Genomic DNA, 13639 nt, shown 5'->3' on the forward strand with positions numbered 1-13639 from the left:
ACACCAAACCTGAGCACTTCCTCTGAGCCACAGTCAGTGTGATAGATGCTTGGTTACAGTTATTTACTGCTTAGCTAGTTGAAGAGGGTTTTTGTATTTTGAGCTCCTCAAAGCAGTTTTGGGAAAAGATTTAATCTTTTTTCTTCACAGATCATTTATCAGCAAATACTGTATTTCATCAGTATTTGCTGCTCTATTAAATGTACCACTAAGAAGAAACAAACGCTGCTAATTAAACCATGACACACCATTGATTATGACATGCATCCCAATCTCAGAGATGTTAAAATATGGAAAAATATGTCTTGGAATCAGTGAAATAAGGTATTTCATTCTAGTAATGGGGAATGTGTGTACAAAACCTCTCTTTCTTGCTTGCTTTCTAGCTGATTTACCCCTTCCTTCTCATTGCCAAAACCTTGCCTGTCCCTTTCAATCTCATTTCTCCACATCATCATGACTCCATTCTGACCCTGCATTAAATTTAGACTATCTCCTGTGAGTCTCCAGAAAGCTTTGTACTTATAGGAAAGCTCTAGTCTAGTATTTTTAAAAGAGCTGCACTGGACAATCTCATTACAAACTTCCTCCAACAACTGTCAACAAATTATTTCCAGAGTGAGGCCTAACTCCAGTCTTCCTATAATACCTGGTAATTCACTACCCTCCTTGTTCACTGTCCTACCCAGTGGTTAGTTGGTTGGTCTGTACTAGTTACTTGCAAGGGATTTCCCTACAGGCTGTTGGAGAAGGGCATGGGAGGGAGCCTGGGAGCAGAAGCTGAGACAAGTCATCCCGTTCTCCCTTGACACAGGAAACATGGCTCCCAAGGGCTCTCCTGAAACACCAGGGCCTTCCCTTTCTCCACTCCAGAAGGAGGCGGATTGGAGAGGATTAAGCTTCTCCACTCTTCTGGGACCTTACTTCCCCTCCCTGGTTTGGGACTGAATGAGATGAGCTGTGAAGGGAAGCTGGGGACGGAGCTCTGGTACTGGTTAGGGTGATAGGGATTCTTGAACAGTCTGCCCATTGTTGAGATGGATTACAAGTTCCCCAACAACAGCAGCAGCTAGCTCTTCTAAGATGGTATTTTGCTTCCTTCTTTGAGTAGAAGGTGTGGGTGTTGGGGGGGGGGACCGCGGGCATTGATGCTGGCTTTCCATTTCCTAGCACACTAAACGGACTGCCACTTAATTTCAGAATAGAGTGAAAGTAGTAACCAGAGGGAAAGAAATTCCTTGTCCTGTTCCCTTCAATCTGATTTTTAGATCAGAATCTGGGAAGGAACAGAGGCTGACTGGAGAGGTTGGGGACACTAGTGCAGAGAGGGCTGTAGCCTATGCTGAGAATTGAGGGGCTAATCTGGGAATCCTTGGTGACAGAAGACTCTGGTACCTTTGAGGATGGGTGAGCAGGCACATCCTTGCCCTAGTATTCCTGGCATATGACAGGCTGTGAGGCTGGGTCTGTCTGTGGGGCCCCAAGGTCCTGTGGGGAGATAGAGAAGACAGAGAAATAGAGGGAAGTGAAGATAGGAGTTGGAGTCAGACTGATGGCCAGTCAGAGGCCAGGCAGGGAGGCCTAGAAGACTGAGCCAGCCTGACTGAGGCACAAAGGCCAGCCTGGCTGGGTATAAGGACGCTCCTTCGTCTAGGATCCCTAGACTAAGGCAGGCGCGGGACTGGGCTCTGTCTGTTGGGTCCAGGCCCTCAGCACTGACGAGTCCTGGCACCTTCCCGCCCGGCCAGGGCTCCATCAAAGCCTGAGCAGAGGCCGAGCACCTCTCCAGCACCGCTGCCTCTCCTCCGGGCCTCCATCCTGCCGGAGCAGAGGGCCTCCCCTCACTGTGACTGCACGAGCCGACTTCCGAGGCACGTCCAGAACCGGTCCAGCGCCCGCTGCCTGGCTGGGCCGGGACGAGGAGGGGCCGGGGAGCAGAGGAACGTGCCAGACAGTGCCCGGAGCCGGGAGCATGAGCGGGCGCGGGATGGAGCTCGTAGGTGTGAGTGTGTGGAGTGCATGGTCGGTAAAACAGTGTGACTGTGAGGCCCGTGAGCTGGCTGAACAAGAGGGTTTGTGTGCGCGCGCCTGCGAACCGGGGAAATGGGCTTACAAATCAACTGCGTGCGGGACGGGAGCGGGTCTCTGACAGGAGGTGTATGCGGGTGCGGAGCCGGAAGCCCAGGGTTCGGTGGAGGCCGGCTGCCTGGGAGTGGGCCCCAGCGTGGGCCAGGCCCGGCCGCCTGGCGCCCAGTGACGGGCCGCGCGGCGGCGCCGGGCGTGCAGTTCTAAGTTGTCGAACCCCGGGTGGGAGCGGTGCGGCGCGACCGGGCCGCTCGCCCTCGCTTCCCGCCTCTCTAATCTAAACCATGCGGGGCTGCCAGTCTCTATCGGGCTGGCGGGGCCCAAGGACCGTGGCGATGGCATCGCGCCGCGCAGTGGGGAGCGGACGGGCGGCTCCGGCTGGGGTCCTGGGGCCGCGGAGCCGGGGGACCCTCGAGCCCCCCCGCGGGGGGCGGCGGGCGCTGACTGATTGACAGCGGCGACGTCAGCTGGCGGGGGTGGGGGGAGCTCCGAGGGAGGGAGGGATGGCGAGGGAGCTGAGGCCCCAAAGTGCAGCCTCGGAGATCAAGGGCCCGCTCCAGAGCCGGGATGCGTCTGGCCCCGAGGGCGCGGCGGGCGGCGGGACCCTGACCCAGCGGCCTCGAGGCGGTGCCCCCGGCTGTCCCGCGCTCCTCGGACCCGAGCCTGCAGTGGACCCCGGCCGCAGGCGCCTCCGCATGCCGCAGCGCAGTTAGGGTGAGTTGGGTGCGTGAGCCTGGGGCCACCCGGAGCCCAGGGTCAGGCTGCAGGGGAGGATGAGCTGGAAAGGGAGCGAGTAATGGGACCATGGTCAGGGCAGCCAAGGCGGCAGGAGGCGGCGATGTGCCTCATCTCGGGCCGCTGCCTGGGCCTGACTCCCAGCCCTGAGGAGCGAAACCTCCTCTCCCCTGAGTAACGGGAAGAATGGGGTCCAGGGACGCAATAACAGTGTAAAAACGACAGCGCCTTGGGAACAAGGTTAAGCTGCGACAGGCGGAACCTTGGCCTTGGAGTCGGTGTCTGCAGAATCAGAAAGGCCAAAGAAGAGGACCCGGTAGCGGTGGCAAATATCGATGTAGAAATGTGAATGATCAGAACCCTGGATTTCAGAACCTTTGGGCAACAGACTCGTCAAAACCGAAACAAGGAACATTATATATAAGTAACGATTGATGATCAAGAATTACCAGAATGTGAGCAATTATCAAAGAAAGAAGGCTAAGCGGCGCACTGGAATTTTTAAATAGTCACAGTCACTTTCAGAATCCAGTAAAAGTAGTAACCCTACTTTAAAATGGATAAATAAGGTCAGAGTAACTCCAAATGTAAGAACAATGTAATAAAAGCTATTATATTAAAGTCAATAATAAGGATAACAAATGCTAAAGAAAACTAGGAAAAAGCTGAACAATGAAAAATACTATTAAGAGTAATACTGTTAGTAGTATTGATAGAATACTATCATTCTATTCAGAACTATTAAAAACAAGTATTAACGAAAATCTTAAGACCAATAGTAATAGCAAGACACAGTAATAAGAATTGCTAGAGTAATATGACAATTTATGACCAAGGTATTAATAGTCACAACATTATAAATAACGGCAGAGTAATAAGAAGTATTGTACCAAAGTGATGAAAAGTAATCAGAGTAACAAGAGCTACAGCAAAATTACAAATTATGACAAAGTAACAAGAAGTAATGATGTGATGAAAAATAACCAGTGAAATAAGATCAGTATAATACAAATAATGACAGAATGACAAGATACTGTAATGATGTGATGAAGAATACCTGGAGTATTATGAACAATCCCCACAAAAATTATGGCAAAACAACAAGAAATGTTAATAGGATGCGAAGAAAATTATGATAAATAAAAAGTTACTGGAACACTGGAACACTAACGAAATATAAATAGAATGAAGAACCAGCAACGGAAACATTTTAGCGGTACAGAGTAAACATAAAAATGAGGATAGACGAACATGACCTATTGGGGCACTATACTGTAATTAATAATTACCAAGATATTGGTAATAGTATTAGTAACGTGCCAGGAGGCCCAGCTATAATGGAGCAGTGACAGGAAGGAAACAAAATATGTAACAATGACAAAATAACAAAACAGACCAGTCCTTTAAACATCCAGTATTACAAAATAATAATTCGTTATGTGATAGGAAAGATATTCTTAATGTTACTGAATTTACCAGAATAGTACTCTAATACTAGCGATAATTGAAATATTTAAAAGAGTACAAAATATTAACAACGCCGCTAATGCAAGAGAAATATCACCAGTGATCTAGGGGTGGAAAGAAAAATGCTATCCTCCTTGGAAAACGAGGCAGCCGAAGCAACTGACCCAAGCGCAAGGGGAGCGGAGCTGGTGGGCCGCGTCGCGGAGGGGTCGCCGCGAAGGACCAGCGTGGCCCGACAGTGCTGGCGTCTTCAGCGTTCTAGGATGGGGGGGAGGGGGGCGCAGGGACGGCCGCCCTAGGCCAGCCGGTCGGGAAGAAGACGAAATTGGCGGAGAGCTCTGGCAAGGCAGAGCTGTCGCGAAGATGGTATGTGGCCCGGTGGCAGAGAGAAAAGGAAGAGGAAGAACCCGAGGAGGGGTAGGAGAGCGCAGCAGCCCTCGTCTCGTGCTTGAGTGACGGGCTGCGGACGTGCTGGGCACGGGACAGGACCGGGAGCTTGTGGCGCGAGCCGGACCATGCCGCGGTACGGTCCCGGGCGTGACAAGTGCGCGGCAAAGGACCTAGCGGGCAGGCCTGCAAAGCGCGAGCGGCCCCTCCTCCTGGCCCTGCGGAGCCGATTGTGGACCGCCATTCCGGCTGAGTTCCAGATACAGTGGGGAGCTGACAAGGCTGCGTTTGGCTACAAAAACCAGCGCCGGGCCGAACGCGCAACTACCCTACGCGTGCAGGGTCCCCTTTATCCATCTGGGAACCGGCGCGCTGTTTGAGGCCGTCGCTAGCCTTGCCCTGTGAGTTCTTGCTCGCTGCAGGCTGTGGCTGGAGGACGAGGACCGAGGCTGTCAGCCTTATCTTTATGGGCTTTTCCCAGCCCGGGCTGGCCCCGGCCCCTTTTTATCTCTTCGGTTGCACTTGGCTTGTTTACTTAGCGAGGCCCTGGGAGCTGAAGTCTAGGCCCTGGCTGGGGAGGCCAGTAGACAGGGTGAGACAGGGGCCTGGGCCTTGGGATGTGCAGAGAGATCCAGGGGAGAGTGGAAAGAAGGTAGGAGTAGTAAAGGGGGACAATCAGACGCAAGAGCCAGTCAGACATACATAAAGCCCTAGGAGAACTTGCCCCGCTCCCTCCCAAAGAAGGGGGAAGGAAGAACAGTGAGGTAGAAAGGGGAAGTGGAGATAGAGCAGGGTTGCACGCCTGATAGAGGCAGGACAGGCCCATCCTTGCAGGCTGGGATTTCATCCTTGTATTTCAGGGCCAGTAGTAGGCAGGAACAAGCCACCTGAGCAGGGAGTGAATAGGCCCAGACACTTGGGGGAAGAATAGCTACGCCCAGGCCTGTGAGCTGGACCCACTCAAACCGCCTGGTTCTAAGTTGGAAGTGGTGTGGGCTTAGCCCACTGGTTCAAACTGGAGCCCTTTGGGGCTAATGCGTGAGAGGGTGAGCCAGCCGCTGTGAATGTGAGGGCTAGGCTGGGAAGCCCAGGGCCTGAGTTCAGTACCTGGATCAGAACAGCCTTAGCCAAATGGCTGTTTGGGTGACTAGGAGGCTGTTTGGGAGGATGTGTACACCTATGTGGGAAGAGGGTGTTTGTGGGAGCAGGAATGTGTAGGAATGAAAGCCCTCTGTCCAGGGGGGTCTCTACTGGAGTGCTATCTGAGGGAGTGGGTGCAGGTAGATTGCCCTAGGCCATCTCTACAGGTGTGAAGCCCAGCCACAAGAGCCTGAGCTTGCCCTTCTGGCCCGGCTCTCCTCTTCGGTCTGCCTGGGAAGTGTCCTGGCTGCCCTGGGCTAAGAGTGGGTCCTGGGCCCCAGTTATTAGGGAACAGCAGAGAAGGCCCAGGCCTCAGGACCCACTGGAGCCCAGCAGGAGGGAGGGACTGGGGGTGCGCTGGGGCAATGCCGAGAGGGCGGTCCTTCCCCCAGGACCACTCATCACACAGCCCCCACAGCCCCACAGCAGGGCAGGCAGACAGAGAACTGCAGGCAGACCCTGGGGGTCCAGAACCCGGAGGCAGGAGGAAGGTCCTTCCCTCCCTGTCGCTCCCTCCCCCATCTCAGGCGGGGGCGGGGTCCACGTGCGCCCAGCGGTCTCCACGCCCTCCAAGAAGCCCACGAAGCGGGCCGAGGGACCTCTGGCTAGCGTGGACTGGGCGACTACTCCGTGTGTGCTGTGTCTGCAGGAGATGCTGCAGGACAAGGGCCTGTCGGAGAGCGAGGAGGCCTTCCGGGCCCCGGGCCCAGCGCTGGGCGAAGCCAGCGCCGGCAACGCCACCGCCGCCCCCGAGCCCGCGCTGGCCGCGCCGGGCCTTGGCGGAGCCGCGCTCGGCAGCCCTCCCGGCCCCGGTGCAGACGTCGCCAACGCCGCCGCCGCCGAACAGGTAGGCCGCGCCGCCGTCGGGTAGGGTCTGGCGTCCGCGTGTCGGCAGGTCTGCCTGTGGCGGTCGCTACTTCCGATTGTGGGCAGGACTCATTCCAGGGGGACCTCTCTGTTCTCCCAGGACGGTCTATTCGTCCTCCCCTGGACAGGGTCTGCTCTCTCAGGCTTTTGGTCCCTCCTCTACTTTGAGTCTTCGGGGCTGCTCTGGGACAGGAGGGGGAGGAAGACTCCTGAGGCAGCAGAGTGACCCCAGGCTAAGTATCCAGCCCCGAGGACCCCAGAGGGTGGGGTGGCGGCCTGGGATCTGCAGGAAGAGCCGACCTTTCCGCGGTGCGCACGGGACGTCAGTGAGGCTTCAGGGTGAAAGCCCGACGGTCACAACGAAGGGAATCTGCAGTGCATCCCATGGCCAGTGTGCAGTGTTTGTGGGTACGCGTCTGGCCAAAGGTGTGGGCGCCGCTCCCAGTGTCTGCGTCTGCCGGCAAACCTGGGGATCCTTCCCGCCACGTGAAGTGTGCGCCTCTCTCGGTAGATATTTGTGTAAGAGTGTGTCATCCACCTGGCAGGGTCAGTATATATGTCCTCTGCGTCACATCGGTAGCTGCGGCCCCGAAGGAGGGACTTTCAGCCGCTGATTAAATTTTTAAAAATTCCTTAATGGTACAAAATAATTTTGTCAAACGAAATCGCAAGGCGTGGGTGCCCGGGGCTGGCAGTGCTCTAAACGCTTTCTGGGGCCCTGTGCTTCTTTCCGAGGGCTTGGTCCCCTAAGCCCCCCGGGGCTTGCGTGAGAGCGCCCTGCTCGGAGCCGTGGGCCAGGGAGACATGAGTCCTTCTCCTTTCTGTCCCAGACCATCGAGAACATCAAGGTGGGGCTGCATGAGAAGGAGCTCTGGAAGAAGTTCCACGAGGCGGGCACCGAGATGATCATCACCAAGGCGGGCAGGTCAGCGCTGGGAGATTTACTTCAGGAGAGGAGGGGTGGGAGCAGTGGGGTCTCCAGAGGGCTCTCTTAGCAGTCCTCTCCATCCGCAGTGTGGGGGGCTGGGAGAGTCCCCTCTGACACTCCTCTGGCCTCACAGCCTTACTTTCCCCTGCGACTTCAGACTGGGCATGGGGCCGCAGGGGGCTACCTGTCCAGGAAGCTGGGGGTCAGGATGGACAGGGGAGAAGAACACTATGTAAATGAGATGCAAACACAGATCGGAACCCCAAGTTTCTGTTCTGGCACCTTTTGCTCCTTGAGGGGGTACTTTGTCTTCCCTCCTTTAGGGACCTGTGGAGGATTTCTCAGGATTACATGGATTGGGAACCCCGGGGAGATGCCTCTCAGCAAATGGAAGAAGGGGATGATTTTTTTCCTTTTTCCATAACTTTTGGGGGGCACCATGGACCCCAGATCTCCCATCTCATGGGTGCTGCTCCTCTTTTTCTAGCCCTCTCCTCAGCACCACTGGGCTCTCTGTGTGTGTATGTGCACGTGTGCTGTTGGGGAGCAGCTCTCGGGGTGGCTGCCAGAAAGGGATGATTTATAAAGTGGAAACATCTTTAAAATGCGCTGGTGTCTGTGGGAGAGAACAGGGAGGAGAGGGCGAGAGAAGGAAGACACAGACGGTTGGGATTCGCTGGAGTGTCTGGGGTGGGGCAGGGATAGGGCCGAGAGGTTATCAGGTGAAGGACGATTGCTGCAGGCAGAGAAGCTGGAAAGTTCAGGTTCAGGAACTCCCTCCCTACTCGCCTCCTCTGCATACTCGCACACTTAATTTAGGCCCCCTGGAGACAGGTTAGGTGTGAAAATGTTCCTTTGGCTGGCCGAGAGCCTGTAATTGGGCTTTCGGAGGAATAATACCATCATGAAGCATCTAGGGCTCAGGCTGTGGGGTTTTCCAGTTCCCGCTCAGCTACTTCTATCCGTATAACCTTAGGCAAGGTTCTGAAAGGTCTCTGCCCCGTCCCAATCTCCATCTGTAAAAGATAGGTTCTACTTCGAACAGTTATATGGAAAGCACTGAGTGCAGCTCCTGGCACAGGTCAGTAGGCAGTGATTGTTAGCTCATAATATTCATAATAATTAGAGAAATGACTGGCATCCACTCAGCATCTTCTACTTTTTAGAGATCTCTGCTGAACTGCTTAGGGAATGGTGCCCATTCAAAGGAAACAAAAAGCCAGTGGTTTGTTGTGTGCAGGGTAGGGGTGCTGTGGTCCTTCCTGTCTCTGCTCACTGGCCAGCCTATTCTCCTTTGGTTTGTTGGGGCTGAGGGTCTGGGCACTCAGTCACCCTTGTGCCTTCGTCAGGGAGGTGGCGTAGCCACCCAAGGTCTTGATCAGGGGAGGGAGCAGGGAAACTTCAGGGCCTGCATTTGGTGCATTTTGGCGATAAGGAAGGAGCGTGCATTGGAGGGTCATGGCAGTGGGGGTCCTGATGACACAAGCCCTGGTGCTTCCTAGCTGAGTGCACTTGGACAAGTCACTGAACCTCGCTGTGACTCAGTGCTGTCTGGTAAAATAGAGATGATGATGTAGACCTACTTGCCACCCTTCCTTTTTGGTTGCTGTGAGGCTCAAACCAAGCAATCATTTGAACTGTGCTTGGTAAATTGTCAAGTGGATTACAGGTGTGAAGAGGAGGATTTATTTCTTGTGCCTGCTGGGGTGCAGGGAAGGAAAGAAGAAAGAGAAAGACTCAGAACTTCCATTTTTAGGCAGCAGAAATAACTTTCTCTTGAAAATGATTGGCCAGTAAGTTCTCTGGGCATGCCGGGCCTCTGCCATTCTAAACAAAAGGCGTTTGTGGTTCTCCTCCATGGGGTTTCCTGCACCTGCATAGGTCCTCCTCCTTCCCTTCCTCCCAACACATACACTCACACAGGTTTCCAGAGGTGATCAGCTTCAGGCAGATGTTTGTGCCTGATCCTGGTAGAGGCCTAGAGATGGGCCTCAGGGAATAATGGTAATAATTCAAAAATGGCTGTGATGATGTTGGCCAATTATAGATTCATCACAGCCTTCTATTCCTCTGGCAAAAAGTTGTTGTTGCACCAGGTCTAGCCATTAAGTCACTGGCCTCATTCTCCCTGCCCCCTCCCCCCCAACAGGGTTCTCAGAGGCCCTTTATCCTCCTGCATAGCCCAAATCACGTCTTCAAAGACCACTTTCACCGCCCTGGTTGCCTTGTCCCCCTCCCTCCCCTCATCTCCTCCCTCACAGGAGGCCTCTGAATGCGGCTTGCTTTGCTTGGGCTTGCTGCTCTTCCCCATGCTGTCCACGCCTCTCCCTAGTCCCCTAACTCTTTGTGACTCTACTGAGTGTTTCCTGGGACACTTTCGCTTCTCGGTAGATGGCCTGGACCTTTCCCCTGAACCTTGAATCATAGATTCCTAGACTGCTAGAGCTGGAGAGGAACTGAGAGAACATAAACCAAACCCCAGAGAAGGGAAGGCACTTGACTCATGTAGGTAGAGGCAGGGTTAGGCAACTTCCAGGTCTACCCTAACCGAGCAGATGATGCACCCCACTCCCAGAATAAGGCCCCAACTTTGGGAGATTCTCATGATTGCTTGTTTACAGAGTCCCTGTTTAATGTAGGGTTGTTGCTGTCCCCTGTGACCCTGGCTGGTTAAGGGCATGATAACTGCTATCTGGTTGCAGGACCTGGAGGATGGGAGCCAGAAGGTTCTCAAGCCAGTTTGAATTCTAGGGTCACAAGCCTCCTATCTGCTTTAAGCCCTTTAGGTCCTTGAAGATCTGAAGGCCAAAGGAGAAAGTGGTCTCCTTCATTGGGTAAAAAAAAGTTGGGTAGTGACTTTAAATTGTTAAACAACTTGATCTGGTGAATAAAATGCCACCACAAGGTGAGACATCAATGTCTGAATGCTTAAGGACCCTGGTGATGTCAGATATAAAATGAGACGAAGCCCCTCCTCAGTCAGTCCCTGTCCTCTGCCCCTGACGACCAGTTCTCAGTACCAGAGTCCATGCTGTTAACTGCAGAGAGCAGATCCCTCTCTCCACCCCTTCACGTCCACCCCCTCTAGTCCCTGCCAAGCTTGATCCATGTGAGAAACTGCATTTTCTTCCAAACACAGATAAAAGTAAGCTCCACAAAAATTTAAATATAAACCTCCCCAAAATGAAAATTTCCTAACTGTCTGACCGCCCTACTCCTAGGTCACGGTTTTGCCACCAGATAAATCTCCTCTATCAGCCTTCATAGCCTGTTGAGTTCAATGTTGCTTGTGTTAGTGACAGTGAATTTGCGTTTGAAAAATGAACTACCGATGAGAACTCCTGTTGAACCTGTATTGTTTGTTATTCTGAGGCAAGGATTTGGCCTGGCTTAATCCGGGGCTTCAAAGCCAATTGCCCTCACTCTGTATACAGAGCGTCAGAGCCCAGTGGCGTGGGTGATAAGAGAAGTAAGGGTTGAAGACACTGGAAAAGTGGGATGGGGAGAGAGTGCTTTGATCTCTTTTTAAAGTATTTTCTGAAAGCAAAAGTCTATCAGAAGGAAGTGCCTTAAAAAGAAAAATCGAAGAGAAGCAACTGACCTTCCAAAACTGCATCCATTCCAGGCACCCTCATCCCTGCTCCTCCTCCCCTCATCCAGGGAAAATCTCTCTTAAAAGTGCTTTTGGTGAATTAGAAAACATTTTCTTTTTTGGTGTAAAGTGGAAATAAATTCCATTGCTTTGTTATTGCTCTCAGAAATCATTTTGGCTACAGAAGTTTTGGTCTCTGTGTGGGCAGCCTCAGCGCTCTCACCACCTCCCCCCTCCCCGTGGCCCGTTTTGGTTGCTGGGCTCCTCGGCCTCTCCCCAACATGCCCGGAGTTCTTCCATCAGACTCCCAGACATTAGGTACAGCAAGACAGGTGGGGTTTTCTGCAGACCCTGCCCTTTTCCTGCAACCAGTTCCTCTCAGTCCCGGCTGGCTCCAAGACCTGTGTCCATATAATTTTTTAAAATGTAAATTTTATTGACGTGGAACATGCCTGCAGAAGAGGGCATAAATTATAAGTGTATAAAAAAAAAGTGTATAGCTTGACGAAATTTCACGAAGTAGACAGCCCTTGTAACCATCACCCTGATAAAGAAACTCTACCTTAAAGTAATACCAACATTGCCACAACTCCTCTTATGTGCCCCGCAATCACTACAACCCTATCCTCCCAAGCACTCTCCAGGCTTCTCACCCCTTCGATTTGGTTTTTCACCTACATTTAAAGGAAGGCACATGCAGCTGCTCCTGGGTCCCCGGGATGTCCCTGGGGAAGCCGGGCCGGGGCTGGGGTCCCAGACCCGACGGAGAGAATTTGACGGGTGCCCTAAATCCGCTTTTCTCTCTCCTCACGGCCCTCGAGGTAGGTCGGGGGAGCGAGTAGGTCAGAGCCATGATTTGGCCACCGCTTTGGCGCGGGAGCCCGGCGGCTCTCCGAGCCCAGCTGTAACTTGGGCTCAGCAGCGAGTCCGCATTTACGGGTTTGTTGCCAAAATCAAAATGCTCCGAAACCCTTGCCCCCCGCCCCCGCCCTCAAGCCTTGGACACCGAGACACGTCCGAGGAAGCTTATGTTAGCAGTTCATTCTAAAACCATTTCCAAGTATGAAGTAGATAAAGGCTGCAGCCCCGCACCCTTTCAGAGCCTGTTTCATGATCAGAGGAGAAACCCCGGGCTTTCATCTCCTCCCGGCGGGGCGGGCGGCTTGTTTATTCCCCCGGCGGGGCCGTTTCCGCGTGTGCTGGGGAAGCGCCCCATCTGCCGGGGAGGGGGGTGTACGGGAACCCGAGGTGGTGGGGGGGGGGCGTGGGGCGAAGGGAGAAGGAGCACAGGACGCACGAAAAGTGTGCGGAGGGGCGCAGAGAGAAGGCTTGCAGGGCGCTTGGAAAGAGCAGGAGGCGCGGGGAGAGGGCTCACCGGGCACAAGGAGAGAGTGGAGGCGTGGAGAGAGGGCTCACTGCGAGCAAGGAGAGTAGGGGCGCGGGGAGAGAGCTCGCCAGCCGGGCCATGGAGAGAGTGGAGGGCCCAGGGAGACGGCTTGGGGGGCTTGAAGAAGGTGAGGAACGCAAGGAGTAGGCACAGAGCAGAAGGAGTGTGGGTGTGGCAGGCGGGGGCTCAGTGGGATACAGGCGGCTCTGGTCAGTGCCTCCCTTTTTAGCCCTCCCTCCTTGACCAACTAAGGGGTTGTTGACCCCACAGGGGTTGGTTTTCAGGTTATATCAAAGAGCTTCATAATTTAAAAAAAGAGCGCTCTTTCACTAGGATGCTCAGGAGCAGGCCAGGTGGGGACCTTTAGAGAGAACATTACAGTGCCTTACAGCCCAGAGCTGTGCTGACCTGGCGAACACTCCCATGCTGGGACTTCTGAGTTCCATCTTTAGTCTTTTCTGGAACCAAGGGCAGATGACAAGGGGCCTGTGAATTCTCCTTTCAGCCTGGGCAGAAGGTCTATGGGGTGTGTGGAGGCTGGAGGCATGTCTCACCTACACACTCAGCCCTTCCTCCTCCTGGGCTGGCCCTTCATCCTTCTGGGTGTTGAAATGAGGGTACCTAGTCCCTGAGGGGTGCACACTGAACCCTTGCCTACTAACCAAAAGGCTGGTGGTTTGAGCCCACCCAGAGGCACCTCGGAAGGCCTGGTGATCTGCTTCTGAAGCGTCACAGCTATGAAAACCCTATGTAGCACAGTTCTACTGTGCAACACATGAATTGCCATGAGTTGGACTCAGAATGAAGGGCAACTAGTGGTTGGTTAGGGTCACAGTGGAGTGTGTTCTCCATGGTCCAGAAGCAGTACCGGAACTGGATCCTGCCAAACTGAGAAACCTGTTTCCATGAAGGCAATGGAGCTTCCCAGCTGGTCAGCTCAGCCTGGAGCAGAGGATTTTTAAACTCCCCGATCAGAGCAGATATCCTACCCTTCCCCCTGGATTCTGGGGGCTGCTGCCCCAGGAAAAGGGGAATTGGTGGACAGAGGAGG

General features: G+C 53.8%; 1 protein-coding gene across 6 annotated transcripts in view; it reads left to right on the forward strand.

Moving 5' to 3' along the window:
* The first annotated feature begins 1554 nt into the window (after window positions 1-1554).
* The window catches only part of TBX4 (T-box transcription factor 4), a 33745-nt gene continuing 21660 nt past the window's right edge, over window positions 1555-13639 (forward strand). The window contains exons 1-3 of one of the 6 annotated variants that reach the window (XM_049859534.1): window positions 1555-2002; window positions 6464-6661; window positions 7512-7606. In XM_049859534.1, the coding sequence (XP_049715491.1) occupies window positions 1973-2002; window positions 6464-6661; window positions 7512-7606 (323 nt within the window). In that variant the 5' untranslated portion in view covers window positions 1555-1972. Of the gene's footprint in view, window positions 2003-2604; window positions 2800-6463; window positions 6662-7511; window positions 7607-13639 lie in introns of those variants that run through there. The other 5 variants (XM_049859535.1, XM_049859529.1, XM_049859530.1 and 2 more) reach the window with 5 other exon arrangements.

The sequence above is a fragment of the Elephas maximus genome, chromosome 19 (genome assembly GCF_024166365.1).
Source record: "Elephas maximus indicus isolate mEleMax1 chromosome 19, mEleMax1 primary haplotype, whole genome shotgun sequence".
NCBI lineage: Eukaryota > Metazoa > Chordata > Mammalia > Proboscidea > Elephantidae > Elephas > Elephas maximus.